Source organism: Eptatretus burgeri, chromosome 19, assembly GCF_056783735.1.
Source record: "Eptatretus burgeri isolate ZD-2024b chromosome 19, Ebu_testis_v1, whole genome shotgun sequence".
Lineage (NCBI taxonomy): Eukaryota > Metazoa > Chordata > Myxini > Myxiniformes > Myxinidae > Eptatretus > Eptatretus burgeri.
In genome coordinates this window covers 3,059,336-3,075,171 of record NC_140979.1, presented here as the reverse complement: position 1 = coordinate 3,075,171, position 15,836 = coordinate 3,059,336, and the positions used below count along the sequence as shown (strand labels likewise).

Sequence of the window (15,836 nt, the reverse complement as noted above, 5' to 3'; positions counted from 1 at the left end):
CATCCCGAAGGGTCCTGAATTAACTTTTTCCTCAAAACTTGATGGAATCAATCGGAACTTGCACAGACACAATGTCGGGGTTCCCTCATTAATCGCTGAAAGTTTCAGCTTCCTCGGTCAAACCCTCCCGGAAGAGTCGATGATACATACCCACCTACATACCCAGCTACATACCCACAAATAACTCCGTTATGGAGGGAAGATTATGGATAAATACAAAAACAGAAAATAAAGATCGTTGATTCGTATCGGGGGAATTATCATCGACGAACTCGGACTCGATTTTCCACTTTCACAACACAATCTGAAACACAAACAATCCGTTAAAACGAAACGTTCAATCTTTGTATTTATATTAAATCATGGACACGTGATGTGGCGAGAACCAATCAGACACCGCGATCTCCCTGTTCGCTTTTTCCCCAAACAGCTCGCGCTCCTCACTCGGTTACCACAGCGTACCGTCCTTCACCCGACACGACGTGCGGTCCACCATGACCCGAGATCTCAGAGGGAACACCTCGGGATCCACGAGCGGCTCCGATGGAGGATACGTGGTCGGTCCGGGAGGTTCTCCGGAAGACCGCGGGTCCATGGACGGTTCACCCGAGGACAAGGGGTCCAGACCCGGTACGTGACGTTCACTCCGTACCGAGAACTTGTGTTTCCCGTACTGATCCGTGCTGTGTACTAACACAGGAACTCATTGATTTCGTGAATGTCACGATGTCTGGAGCGGAGCCGGAATTTAATTGTGAATGGAAATCCCATCTATGACATGTTACCCTCCCTCTTGTACATGTATGACATCATTTTATACCTCATCACTTCATTCATCATTCGATTCCTCTTTAATCTCGTTTATAACAAATCAGATGAAGATTTACTTTTGATGAAGGGCCTCTGCACCGGCACACAATGGCCTGTTCTTGAGGGCTGCAGTGGCATCTTTAACGTCCCCGAGGAATCACTGGATGAGAAGACAAGAGGCTTACCTTTGCTTTCGGAGGAAGGTATGCTCACTGATGCAACACCTTCCCTGTGCATCACCAGGTTGGGAGTTTATAGCTCGTCCTGTAACAACCTTATTTGAGGCAAAATTATGTTCAATATTATATTTAAAGATGTGAAGGGTGAACTTTGTTTCCACAAAACGAGTCGGTTGTTTGGAAAGCAGAGTTGGTGAGAGTTTGCCATGAAACTAATTAATTCTGCTCGATGGATTGAAGTCACAAGTTCAAGGTCAAAGTTTGACCCAAAATCATTTTTCACGAGAGAGAGGCAGAGGAAGAAGGTAGAGGGGTAGTGGAGGGGGGAAAGTGTGGATGGGGAGAGGAGGGGGGATCCAGGCAGATGTGACGCCGAGTTTAACACCCATCTGGGACACAACACACACATTTATGAATCACCCTGCCTGTGAAACACCGGGATGACAGTTTCAAGCTCGGTCTAGGATTCAAACCCAGGCGAGAAGCTGAGTCATCACTGTTTGATGGATGGTGCAGTACACATATAAACATGAGGTGGGAGTTGAGGGGAAGCCGTAGCCAGAGGTATTCCTGGGGTGTGCGGGAGTGAGGGCAGTGCATGGAGAGAGGAATAGAGTCTTTGATGAAGAGAGCAACTCCTCCACCAGAACGAGGCTCAGGTCTTTAATATAGAGGATGGATTAACCAGGGAGAGAGACGAGGGAGAAAGTTGTGAAGACATCTCAAGGATGATCAAAGGAAATTGGATGCCGTGAGCTCAATTTGGAATGCCATCGCAAAGGGGTTGAATACTTATTGTTGCAAGACATTTCAGGTTTTTTTGTTAAAATTTCCAAAAACATGTTTTCAATTTATCATTAAGGGGTATTTTGTGTATATCAGTGACAAAAATATAATTGTGTCAATCAGAGTCGTAAACTCACGACTCTTCAGGTGACAACTTATCTCAGGTATCCAGTTTGTAAAATATACCACAGCAGGTTATAAATGGGTGAAAGGTTGGCTGTGACCATGTCCAAAAGATTTTGTCCAGTGGGTGCATATCGGATGAATCCGACAGGCTAATTGTGTCGCAAAAGTCCTTCGAGGGTGAAAGCGTTGTAACACCCCAACATGGAGAACAACCCTATTCCACAGATCAAGCTGTCTCAGAGGGAGGTTGAATTGGGGTTCTCCAAGCAATGAAGGACAATACGTGACTGGAAGCATGTGAGGAGAGAGTGGAGGAACCGGCAGGCTGCCTTTTCAATAAGGCCAGCAATGAGATGCCTCCTTTGAAGTCATTTTCAAGACAACAGCAGGGAAGTAGATTTGAGGAGTCGACCGACCAGTAGATGAGAGCAACCAACATACAGCGGGCTGAAGTTGGTTCTTTGTCGTCAGGGAATGTGGTCGCTGAAGTATCCCACTCTCAGCATTCCGTGGACTCCAGATTCCTCCTTTACTGTTTGAGTCAGTTTTAAAATTAACTTTGTCACATGAAATTCAGAGAATGTGTCTTTCTTTCGCCACATTAAATTGAGCAGTTCAGGAGACAGCCTTTCTCTCCTTTGCCTCCGCCGTTTCGTCTCCGACATTATTACTCTCTCCTGTCTCCTGACCCAATCTGTCAGTATTTCATATCTTTCTCACTGTCGGTGCCTCTTATATTAAGAGTTGTTTTTTGTTGCCAAGGCCAATGCAGCTGCTGTCAGTGTCTCTTCACTCGTTTTGTTGCCATTGCTGAGTCCGCTTTGGCAGCCTTGTTGGTGTCTCCTCGTGTGGTGGTCATTGCTCTGGCCAGTTTACCCTTTGTTGGTGTTATTGTGACCCAACCAGACTTTCAACAGATAAAACAGCTGGGTCAGGAAGAGCTTTAAATCATCCATGTATCGTCGGTGAGTCACATTTCCTGTTTCGTTGGATGCTCTTCCATTGTTGTTCAGGTGTATCCATGTCCATGTTTGTTGATGAGCTTACTCATGGTTCCAGAGCAAGACAAACCAAGAGAGGGGAAAGACTGCCTCCCTGGAAGATCCCATGCCATATCTTCACATCTGGTATTTCGATATTTCCCTCTGAGTGCTGTACTATCAACGTGGTATTCCAGAGTTCCATTGCTTTCTCAATCAGTTTGATTACTTGGGGATTGATTTTGTATATTTACACGCATTTTATTATCCATGAATGTGGAACACTGACAAAAGTTTCCTTATAGTCCATCCAGGTGGTGGACAATTTGGTTCTTCGCAATTTGAAATTTTCAAGAATGGCCTTGTTCAGTCGTGGGTGGTGGCCCTTTTGTTCTTCCTCCAAACCTCCTTGTTGGGTTCGGTGATGGAACATAATTTCTGTCATGATTCCTGTTAGAAGTTTGTATGTTGTTTGTGGACATGTTATTGGCCGGTATTTGTGAGGAAGTTGGGTTTCTTCAGATTTTTAGATGAGAAATGTGTTTCCTTCTGCGAACCACTCATGCACTTCCTTTTCCTCTTGGATCAGTTGTTTGAATGTCCTGGTGTCGTGATTGTGGAGAGCATCAAGTTGTTTCAGCCAGAAGTTTGGAATTCCATCTGGGCCTGGATTTTAAAGTTTGGTGGCATTTTTTGAAGTTGTTTTTAATTCTTTATTTCTTCATCAATAACACTGAACAACAAATTTCAAAATTTTTTTTTTACTGGAGATGTGTAAAGTGATTAAGACTAATTTGGGTACACTGATTTCAAAAATCATAACTGTTTTGCTGTATCACGTCAGGATTTTCAGGAACAGAAATATTCCCATTGCCTAGAAGTCAGGATTTCAATGAAATTTACATATGTCTTTAACATGTCTATTTCGTACAATTGTTGTTAACTTGTGTTATATTTCTTTCTTTCAGATAAAGATGAGTAGGCGTTCCTGTACCAATCATCCTGACAACTTCTGTTATGTCTGTGGTCGGTATACCAAAAAAGATCAACAGCGAAGTATATCTACAGCAGTGAAAATGAAGGCCGCCTACTTTCACTACTTCGGGTGTCCGGTGGGGGACCAAGAACAGAGCTGGGCACCACACATCTGCTGCACAAGCTGTCACACAACCTTGACTCAGTGGTTGGTGGGCAAGCGCGCGAGCATGCCATTTGCGGTGCCCATGATATGGCGTGAGCCGCAGAATCATCATGATGATTGTTATTTCTGCTGCACAAGCATCGCCGGCTTCAACAAGAAGAATAAAGGTCACATCAAGTACGCTGACTGTGTCTCTGCTCGTAAACCTGTGCCTCATGATGACGAGAACCCCGTTCCAACACCTCCAGCTGATCAGAACATAGCTGTAAGCAGTGGTGAAGAGGATGGTGATGATGAACCTTTTGAACCCGACACTCAAGAATCACACCTTCTGAACCAGGGAGACTTAAATGATCTTGTAAGAGATCTCTCGCTGTCAAAGGCGAAGGCAGAGCTGCTTGGATCAAGGCTGCAGCAGTGGAATCTACTTGAACCTAACACCAAGATATCCTTGTTCAGAGCACGTCACAGAGACATGGCTGAGTTCTTTGAGATGGAAGACACGATGACATTCTGCAGTGACATCAACGGTCTGTTGAAAGAACTTGGGTGTGATCACGATCCTGCAGACTGGCGCCTCTTCATCGACTCGGGGAAGAACAGCTTGAAGGCTGTTTTGCTCCACAATGGCAACGAGAAACCATCAGGCCCACTGGCTCACGCGTTCGGCATGACAGAGACCTATGAGACTATGCGGCAGCTGCTTGATTCCATCAAGTACAATGACTTCAACTGGCACATCTGCGGAGACTTGAAAGTGGTGGCGCTGTTGTTAGGGCTGCAGTCAGGCTACACGAAATACATGTGCTTCCTTTGTCTCTGGGATAGCAGAGACGACAAGAATCACTGGACGAAGAAAGATTGGGAAGAGCCAAAAGAGCATGTACCTGGTCGACACAACGTGAAGCATGTCGCCCTTGTCGACCCAGCCAAGGTTTTCCTTCCACCACTCCACATAAAGCTCGGCTTGATGAAAAGTTTTGTACGGGCAATGGATCTGAATGGGCGTGGGAATGGGCAATGGATCTGAATGGGCGTGAATACCTCAAGGAAAAGTTTGGCAACACCTTGTCGGAGGCCAAGATCAAGGCTGGTGTCTTTGTTGGACCGCAAATCCGACAGATTATGAAGGACGAAACTTTTCCGACAACTCTAAACCCCAAAGAGCTGGCAGCGTGGAGGAGCTTCAAAGCTGTGACGGACAACTTCTTGGGGAACGAGCGCGCGGACAACTATGAAGAAATAGTGCAGCAGCTGCTGGAGTCCTTCAGGAAACTTGGCTCCAGGATGTCCCTGAAAATCCATTTCCTACACCAGCACCTGAACTTCTTCCCTGACAACTTGGGAGCAGTCTCGGACGAGAACGGCGAGCGATTCCACCAAGAGATTTCACTCATGGAGACGCGTTACCAAGGGCGGCACAACCCGAACATGATGGGCGATTTCTGCTGGTTCCTGCATCGTGAAACTGACACAGAGCAGCACAAACGCAAAGCCAAATGCCTAAAGCATTTTTAATTACATTCTAGTGGAGTTTTTCTGTAATTTCTATAATTTTGAAGCATTCATGATGAAATAAATGAATAAATGAATTTTTGTAAATTTCATTGAAATCCTGACTTCTATGCAATGGGAGTATTTCTGTTTCTGAAAATCCTGACGTGATACAGCAAAACGGTTATGATTTTTGAAATCAGCGTACCCAAATTAGTCTAAATCATTTTACACATCTCCAGTAAAAAAATTTTGTTGTTCAGTGTAATCACTGGGGACATTTCCTCAACCAACATGGTGCTTCTTCTTTTCCAAGTCCACGATCCATTCTGCTTCCTTGTTACGTTCCTTTCGATCTCCAAGAATTCCTTTCCAGAATGTTTCCCCATTTTTTCTTTTTCAGGGGGAGTTGACACATTCTTCTTTTGTTTCCCGAATTCGTTGAAGAATCTCTTCGGGTTACTCTCAAACATGTGATTTTGTTTTCTCCTGTTGTTTGCTTCCTCATATGGTGGTGTTTTTTATTTATTTATTTATCTTTCTCGCTATCATTTCCAGATTGAGTTTGTTTTCAACACCCAAGCACTCGAGGTCTTTGTCTCCAATTTTGTGTTTCATTTTACATTTTGAATTCTCTTTTTTCGTTTTGTGTTTCTCTTTCCTTTCCTGAACTGTTGTATTTGTCCAATGTGTTCGGTTTGTCTGTGTGTTTGTGTCTGTCTGTCAATGTGTCAACGTCTTCATATTTTCACGTTAATAATTGTTTTCTATGTTTCCGCTTGGCCGATTCGATGCAAAATTTCAAACAGAGGAGGAACTCCCGATGGAGAATGTTTTTATTGTTAACATTGTCGTCATATGTCACATGGTGTGGCAGTCATATTGAATTGCAGGAAAAATCTGAATATCATTTTCTCTGAAACCACTCAACGAAAATAATTGAAACTTTGCAAGTGTTGTCAACTCCCCATGGGGTGATATGATCAGTGATAATGATGACGTCATCAGTGAAGTCTTATTCCAGCCATGATTGGTTCAATTGAAATCCTTCTCTGAAAAATCTGAAACTTCATTTATCTGATCTTTGACCAGACGTGAGTGATTAATTCATTTTTTGACGTTCATAACCCATTCCAAGAAACAATGTGATATGATAGGGTGCATGGATGATGCGAACATTTGGGCCATGATACTAGTGGCCATAATAGTGGGGAGTTCAGTTAATAATGGTAATTTTATTCAGAATGAACGTGCAAGGTGAGACGATGTGCTCGACGAGTGCTGTTCAAGTTGTAAAAGTGATTGATTGATGCTTTTGCTCCATTCTTAATTTGCAGAGAAAATATTTGAAACGTATTCACGTGTCAACTGTTCCTCGTCATTGGACAAAGAAGTTTCTTTCGATCATCACCTGACAGAGACTTTTTGTCAGGATGGTGACAAGTTTAGGGGGTCTTCAAACAACTACAACTGCGACAGGTGGATCAATGTCTTGCAACAGGAGAGCCAAAGAAATGAGAAGACAAACAATTTTGCTGTTGCCAACAAAAACTTCACCTCCTCATCGTGTTTAGAAGGACGTGTTGAAATATGCACAGGTGGGACGTCATACAGGTGCACTGTGTGTCAGATGGGACTTGCGTCTTCTTCATATCTGTTGACACATCAAAGGTTGCACACCGGTGAGAAGCCCTACAAGTGTTCACAATGCCGGAAGGCCTTTAGTTCGTCATCAAATTTATTTCGTCATCAAAAAACACATTCAGTGGAGAAACCCCACAAGTGTTTTGTATGCAACAAAGCATTTAATCTGTCGTCACACTTACATGAGCACCAGATATTGCACACCGGAGAGAAACCCTACAATTGTTCTGTGTGTAAGAAAGCGTTCAATCATATATCTAACTTCTATAAACATCAAAGAATACACAGCGGAGAGAAACCTTACAACTGTTCGGTGTGCAACAAGGCCTTCATTAATCCATCAACTCGATCAGCACATCAAAGAATGCACACTGGAGAGAAACCTTACAGGTGTTCTGTGTGCAACAAGGCGTTTAAGCATTCATCAACTGCATTAACACATCAAAGAATACACACTGGAGAGAAACCCTACAATTGTTCTGTGTGTAACAAAGCGTTCAATCATGTATCTAACTTTTATAAACATCAAAGAATACACACCGGAGAGAAACCCTACAGCTGTTCTGTTTGCAACAAGGCCTTCATTACTCCATCAAATCTGTCAGCACATCAAATAATACACACTGGAGAGAAACCTTACAAGTGTTCTGTGTGCAACAAAGCGTTTAAACATTCATCAACTGCATCAACACATCAAAGAATACACACTGGAGAGAAACCCTACAATTGTTCTGTGTGTCACAAAGGGTTCAATCGTTTATCAAACTTTCAGAAACATCAAATAATACACACCGGCGAGAAACCCTTCAACTGTTTTGTGTGAAACAAAGCGTTGAATCAATTATCGAACTTCCATAGACATGAAAGAATACACACTGGAGAGAAACCCTGTAACTGTTCTGTGTGCAATATGTTGTTTCCTCATTCATCATCTGTGTCCAGACAACAAAGAATGCACACCCGAGAGAAACCCTTCAACTGTTCTGTGTGTAACAAGGTCTTTGCTCGTTCATCATCTGTATCTCGACATCAAACAATACATCAAAGCAACGAATTTCCAGGAACAGGTGCGAGTATATGATGCCACACACGCGATGGAAATAACAGCAAATCCAGCGCCATCGATTGAAAGAAGAGAAATGAAAAATACAAAAAGATACATCAACAAATATACCCTGACAACTGGGAGAACGACAAAAGAGCAAGAAGATTGTGAAAAGATCTCGAAAGAGTTGGGAAGAGACAACGAAGGTACTTTGCAGTGGTTTGGAAGACGTCATGTTAACTGGGATGCAGAACGAGTCAGAGTACATTGTCTGAATAAAGTCTACACCCCCTTTCAAATTTTTCACCTTTTGATGTCTTATAACCTGGAAATAAATCCATTAAATCAGACTTTGTACACCTTTATTTATGCATCATAACCCACAACTTCCAATTGAAAAACAAATTATCCAAGTTTCAAAAAATTGATTAAAAACACAAAACTAGAATATCTTTGTGGGATAAGTGTCCACCCCCCACACCACCCCTTTATAACGGCAATTGTAAACTCTCTCAGGTGTAACCAATCACCTTCAAAATCACACACCAGGTTAATTGGCTTTCCCCACTTTAAATTGTCGAAATTCTGATTATTTCAGAATAAAATCAGCCGTTCCTGTGGGTTTTCAAAATACCTCTGGGTTAAAGTTATGGAAAGGCACAGATCAGGGGATGGGTATAAAAATATTTCAAAAACCTTGAATATCCCTTGGAGCACAGTCAAGACAGTCATTATTAAGAAATGGAATGCGTATGGTACCACGAAGACCCTGCCGAGATCAGGCCGTCCTTCCAAACTGGATGACCAAGCAAGGAGACTGATCAGAGGCGACCAAGAGGCCAATGGCAACATTGAAAGAGCTGCAAGCCTTCAGGGCAAGGACTGATCACTGGTTTGCATGTGACAAAAATATCTCAAGCACTTCACAAGTCTGGGCTCTCCGGTCAGGTGGCAAGAAGGACGGACGTCATTACACCAAAAAGCCCACCTTGAGTCCTGTTTGAGGTGTACAAAGAAGCATTCCATACATTCTGAAGCCATGTGGAAAAAAGTTTTGTGGTCTGATGGAACTTCATTGAAAAAATGCAAAACGCTACATTCGGTGCATACCCAACAAAGCACATCAGCCAAAGGACACCACACCTACTGTGAAGCCTGGTGGTGGCAGCATCATGTTATGGGGATGTTTCTCATCGTCAGGGACTGATGCACTTTTTATTTGTTTTTTTGCATACCAAGTCGAGGCTTGTGTAAGAGCTCATACAAAGAAACATGTCACAAGGCAGGAGACAAGAAGCGAGGGAGAGGGAAGCACAAAATAGTGGGGGAAAAAGACAAGAGGATATCTGTGGAAGAGAGAGGGAGGGGAATGGGAAAACAAGACGGAACTACAGGGATTTTCAGGAAGGAAAACAGGGAATTTGAAGGAGGTGGGTATGGGGGGTGGGGGGGATCAACGGGGGTAGTAAATATCAAGATTTTGGATCGGGGAAGATATGGGATGGTGGTGAACAGCAACTTTGAAGACCTGCAGGGAGGACTGAGATTGAAGCGAGCAAAGGAGTGTGGAAGAATCTCTTCGGGTTACTCTCAAACATGTGGTTTTGTTTTCTCCTGTGGTTTGCTTCCTCATTCGGTGGTGTTTTGTATTTATTTTTTTTATCTTTCTCGCTGTCATTTTCAGATTGAGTTTGTTTTCAACACACAAGCACTCGAGGTCTTTGTCTCCAATTTTGTGTTTGTTTTATATTTTTTGAATTCCCTTTTTTAGTTTTGGGTTTCTCTTTCCTTTTCTGAACTGTTGTATTTGTCCATTGTGTTCGGTGTGTCTGTGTACGTTTGTGTCTGTCTGTTGACGTGTCCACATCTTCATATTTTCACTTTAAAAATGGTTTTCTCTGTTTCGGCTTGTCCGATCGATGCAAAATTTTAAACTTCGGAAGGTCTGATGGAGAATGTTTTTATTGTTAAGATTGTCGTCATATGTCACATGGTGTGGCAGCATTATTGAATGAAGGGGAAAATTTGAATATCTTTTTTCTGAAACCACTCAACGAAAATAATTGAAACTTTGCAGATGTTATCAACCCTTGTCAAAGTGGACATCTCTCTGGCTATTATCAGAGAACCACCTCACCGCCGTCGAGTCTGGCATTTCACTCCGGCTGACTGGCAGGGTCTTCAAGTAGCCATCAAACTTATAGACTGGTCTCCTATCCCTACTTTCTCCAACATCAAATCATCCTGGGAATTCTTTCAAAGAAACTTGCTCTCCCTCATGCACAGATTTATCCCCTCTCGTCTTCAGTTGTCCTACCCTTCCTCCTGCCCATGGTTCACTGAAGCTTGTGGTGAGGCAGTTGTCCTGAAACAACTTGCCTTTGCTTCATGGAAAGCAAACCCAATTGAGGGTGATCTCAGTTCCTTCCATAAAGCTCAGAACAAGTGTGTGCCTACTCTCAGGAGAGCCAGAAAACAACATCTTTCTTGTCTGAACTTTCAAACCTCTCTCCCTCCTTCAAATCCTGGTGGCATCTCATCAAATCTGTTTCTGGTGGATCTTCCCCCTCCATCCCCTCCCTTTCCTCAAATGGCCGCACTGCTTACACGTTATGTGAAAAGGCTGAATGCCGAAACTTGGTGTTTGCATCGAAATTTTGTTTCCCAAACCCATCGCTTTCTCTACTCACCTGACCAGTCGCACCCAACTGTCCCTTTTCTCCTGACAAGGTGGAGAGCTTGCTGTCAAACCTCGACTCACATTGTGCAACCGGTCCAGATGGCATCAGCCCACGTGTCCAAAAAACCTGCTCCTCTGTTCTTGCTCACCCTCTCTCTGTTCTGTTCACCCTCTCATTTGCTCAAGGTCATCTGCCATCTGCTTGGATATCAGCAAACATCACTGCCTTGCATAAAAAGGTACAAAAACAGATCCCTGCAACTGCAGACCAACCAACCTTCTCCCAATCATCAGCAAGTGAAGGAATCCATCATTTCTTCAGACATTAAATCCTTCCTCTTCTCCAATGGCCTGATTTCCGTTCATCAATTTGGTTTCAGACCAGGTCACTCTCCCCTGGATATGCTGCTGCTGCTATCCCAACAATGGATGGAGGTCCTCAATGCCAGACATGAAATCAGAGCGACATCCCAAGACATATCGTGTGCTTTTGACACGGTCTGGTACCCTGCCCTGCTCACCAAACTCTCTTCCTATGGTATCCAAGGCCAGCCTTAAATGGAGTTCTTTCATCCCCTCTTCCTGTCCAGGCTGGAGATCCACAAGGTATCGTTCTGGGCCCAGTTGTTTTTTTGGTTTTCAGCAATGATCTCTCCGACTCTCTGTTAAATCCTCTTTATCTCTTTGCTGATGATTCCACCCTCTGCCATACCATCTGTCATCCCAAAGACCGGCAAGCAGCAGCTTCTCCGCTACCTGCAGATCTGGCTAAAATCACAAACTGGTCCAACACGTTGAACATGTCTTTCAATCCGGACAAATCTCACACTCTCACTATGTCTCTCTGAAAGGACCGTTTAGAAAACCCCCCATCCACTTTCTCCACAATCTTCTGGAAAAGTCCTTTGTTTCAAGCTTCTGGGTCTCACTATCTGCCATGATCTTTCCTGGGAAAGCCGCATTTTAAACCTCGCCTCCAAAGCCAGTCGCCTTCTCCATCGTGGGAATTCTCCATCGTGCAAAGTCCTTCCATGGCCCACCTGAGCTCCTGACCACGGACAAAGCTTTCATCCGCAGCCTGATAAGAGTACTGCTCTCCCCTCTGGGCTGGTGCTCCGGCCTCCCACCTTTCTCGGCTTCATGCTGTGGAAATCAAGGCATTTCGGATCATTGGCATCGCCTGTCATGAGGCTGAGTCTTTGGGCCTCTCATTCTCTCACCGCAGGCAGGTCGGTGGTCTTTCTCTCTTCTACCGTCTCCCCTCCAGCCTCGCCCCCCTCCCCTCTGCTTTCGCTGCGATTTGTCGCCACCGTATTTCCGCAGGGCGCTCAAGCTCCGACAACAACCCCCTTCTGGTAAAAAATACCAAAATCACGAATCACTGCTCACTTTCACTCTTTCATTCCTCTTTTTCCCCACCTTTGGAATGAATTCCCTCACTCTATTCAATCCCATTCTTACCTCCAGGCCTTTAAAACAGCTGGTCACCACCTCTTAAAGTCCCCCATCCTCGATCTTTTCTACCCCCGTTAATCCACTCAAGCCCACCTCCTTCAAATTCTCTGCTTTCCTTCCTGAAAGTCCCTGTGATGTCCATCTTTTATTCCCCATGTTCCCCGCCCCATCCCTCTCCCTTCCACAGATCTCCTAATGTCTCTGTTCCCCACTGTTTTGCCCTTCCCACTCCTGCCCCTCTTGTCTCATGCCCCCCTTGCTGTGCGTTGTGCGTGAGCTCTCATACGAGCCTCGGCAAGGTACACAAAACAACGACAAATGTGTCCACGAGCAGCGTCCTAAAGATTTTGTCGGCTAAAAATTTATTTAAAAAAAACAACAACAACAACTTCCGATATTTCGTCACGTGCCTTGATTAAGCCAATAGCGAAACGCATAATAATGTATTTACGTATTTACGATATATCGTGTATTTACGAAATAAATAATGTATTTACCAAATTACAATACGATAAATGGAATAATCTTTAAATAGTAACGTGAACTTTTCGAAACTTTAAAGCAAATGTCCGAATATATTTAAAAGTTCATGATAGATGCTCTCAAAATGCACCGTCAATGTGAGGATGTGGATATGTGCTCAGTATTTAAGGAGATCCGGATCTTGTTTTTTCAAGAGCCGAGTCCTCGAGATTAAGGTTTTGTCTTCATAAGAAGAAGAAGAACGCCGAGCTCTCCATGAGCAGCATCTCGCGTAGCGAACGCTGCTAAAAAACAAAGGGGTTTGGAACCCAGGAGCCCTAGGGAAAAAGGGGTTTTGGAACCAGGGAGCCCCGGGGGAAAGAGGGTTTGGAACCAGGGAGCCCCGGGGGAAAGAGGGGTTTGAAACCAGGGAGCCCCGGGGGGGAAAGAGGGTTTGGAACCAGGGAGCCCCGGGGGAAAGAGGGTTTGGAACCAGGGAGCCCCGGGGGAAAGAGGGGCTTGGAACCCGGAAGTCCCTGGGGAAAAAAGGGGTTGGAACCAGGGAGCCCCGGGGGAAAGAGGGGTTTGGAACCTGGAAGCCCCGGGGGAAAGAGGGGTTTGGAACTAGGGAGCCCCGGGGGAAAAAGGGGGTTGGAACCCAGGAGCCCCGTGGGAAAAAGGGGTTTGGAACCCGTGAGCCGAATCTGATTCATACGTGCTGCAGTCCACTCAACATGGAGGGTGGGGGAGAGGGGGTGGAGGCACTCCGGGTAGATGTGACGTCCAGTTTAACAGCACACACACACATTGATGAATCACCCTGACTGTGATACGCTGGGTGACAGTTTATAGCTGGGTCGGGACTCGAACCCCCAGGCTAGATTGCTTCGAGCGAGCATGCGAACGTCTCGGCTTTCCTGCTGTGGTGTGAATGAAAAGTTTCATTATAAAAAAATTGTATTTGAACGTTGTTTCGTGAGGATGGTTAATGAAGATGATGTCAGCTGACTTCCAATCAGAGGGAAGATGACCCCGGGAAAATCATAGAGCAGGATGTTTGTAAGTACAATGTGCTGTCATTTGATTAAATCCGTCAGGGAAGAGACGGGTACCTCTCCTGGTGGAAAACACGTATAAAGATCAATTATTTATTATTTAATTTTTTTGTTGCCACAAGCACACAAAGCGAAAGGTGTTCGGGTTAAACGCTTGAGCTCAGATGATAACAGAGACAGGTGATCATCCTCTTATGGAAAGGACATTCCAGGCACTCACCCGAAGGGACAGCCTCATGTTAACCCAAGGAGACCGTCGTCTGGTGTTAGAAACCTGAGCACCACTCTGACACAAACGTGACCGTAATCTGATCCGGGAAGGTTACCCCATGGTTTTCCTCCTGTCATCATGAATGGGGGTCCCGAAGGGTCCTGAATTAACTTTTTCCTCAAAACTTGATGGAATCAATCAGAACTTGCACAGACACAATGTCGGGGTTCCCTCATTAATCGCTGAAAGTTTTAGCTTCCTCGGTCAAATCCTCCCATAGGAGTAGATGTTACATACCCACATACCCATATATCTATCTGTAATTCCAGCAATCTCTATGTGTCTGTCTATCTGTCTGTCTGCGACCGCCGTTTCTCGACAACCACTGGTCCGATCTCATTGAAACTTGCCAGGAATATTGCCGGGGACCCCCGGATGTGCCTTTTCGAGGTTTGATGTCGATCGGACGAGCGGTTCCCAAGTTACGGCCATTTTACTGCCTTTTCAGTGTTGAAAAGGTGTATATATGGCAGCTGAAGGTATTGTTCCACCTTCTCACCTTATCATGCCAATCTTTTCCCAAATTATTAATAACCGGATGACCACTGGTCCGATCGGATTGAAACTTGCCAGGAATATTGCCGGGGACCCGCGGATGTGCCTTTTCGAGGTTTGATATCGATCGGACGAGTGGTTCCCAAGTTACGGCCATTTATCTGTCGACCAATGACAGGACACGGTGCGATGACATCCGAATGACGTAACAATTAATATTTTTAAAATTTTTTTTTGTTTTTGCACGATTGACGGCCCGATCTGATTGAAACTTGCTAGGAATATTGCTGGGGACCAGCGGATGTGCCTTTTCAAGGTTTGATATTAATCGGATAAGCGGTTGCCAAGTTACGGCCATTTATTTGTCGACCAATGACAAGACACGGTGCGATGTCGTCACAATTAATGTTTATTTGTTTTTATTTATTTTTTTTGCATGATTGACGTCACAATTCTTCTTCTTCGTTTGCTATGACATCACAATTTATGATGGGGACCTGATACTGCAGGCACGAAGCTACACATACTGGCACGCCCCTACGGGCCCGCACTAGACTATCTATAATTCCAGCAATCTGTGTGTGTGTGTGTCTGTCTGTCTGCGACCGCCGTTTCTCGACGACCACCTGTCCGATCTGATTGAAACTTGCCAGGAATATTGCCGGGGACTCGCGGATGTGCCTCGAAATTGATGACGATTTATATCAATCGGACGAGCGGTTCCCAAGTTACGGCCATTTTATTGCTTTTTTCAGTGTTAGAAAGGTGTATATATCCCAGCTGAAATGTCGTTCCACCTTATCATGCCATTTTTCCCAAATATATCTCAGAATAATGATAACAGCATATTAATGTGTAATTATTAATAATAATAATAGCACAATAATTGACAGTAATAAAAAGAATAACGTGATACAATGACCAATGTCTGTCAACCAATAACGACCTTTATATTGTCTGTCAACCTACTGGGCGTAGTGGCGTGCGCCTGTAATCCGGCTACTTGGAGGCTTGGGTTGGAGGATCGCTTGAGGACGGGAGCTCTGCACTGGGCCGCTTTGAGAGGGTGTAGGGCAGCCCGGAATTATGGCGAAACCCAATCCTTATCCCTGTGTCGTAAGAGGCGGACAGGGTTGCGTCAGGAAGGGCATCCGGCGTAAAACCTATGCCAAATCAGAATGCGGATCATCACGGATGATCCACTGTGGCGACC

At 44.6% G+C, this 15,836-nt stretch overlaps 1 protein-coding gene and 1 pseudogene across 7 annotated transcripts in view; both read left to right on the top strand.

Moving 5' to 3' along the window:
- The window catches only part of LOC147008439 (uncharacterized), a 77,803-nt gene that overhangs the window by 8,582 nt on the left and 53,385 nt on the right, over positions 1-15,836 (top strand). For 2 of the 7 annotated variants that reach the window (XM_085864758.1, XM_085864751.1), the window contains exons 3-4: positions 431-630; positions 899-1,013. The exons of 3 other annotated variants lie outside the window; for them this stretch is intronic. In XM_085864758.1, the coding sequence (XP_085720884.1) occupies positions 431-630; positions 899-1,013 (315 nt within the window). Of the gene's footprint in view, positions 1-430; positions 631-898; positions 1,014-2,807; positions 2,867-2,960; positions 3,029-3,470; positions 6,626-15,836 lie in introns of those variants that run through there. 2 more of the 7 variants (XM_085864756.1, XM_085864757.1) reach the window with 2 other exon arrangements.
- On the top strand, positions 15,591-15,729 carry LOC147008440 (signal recognition particle RNA; annotated as a pseudogene).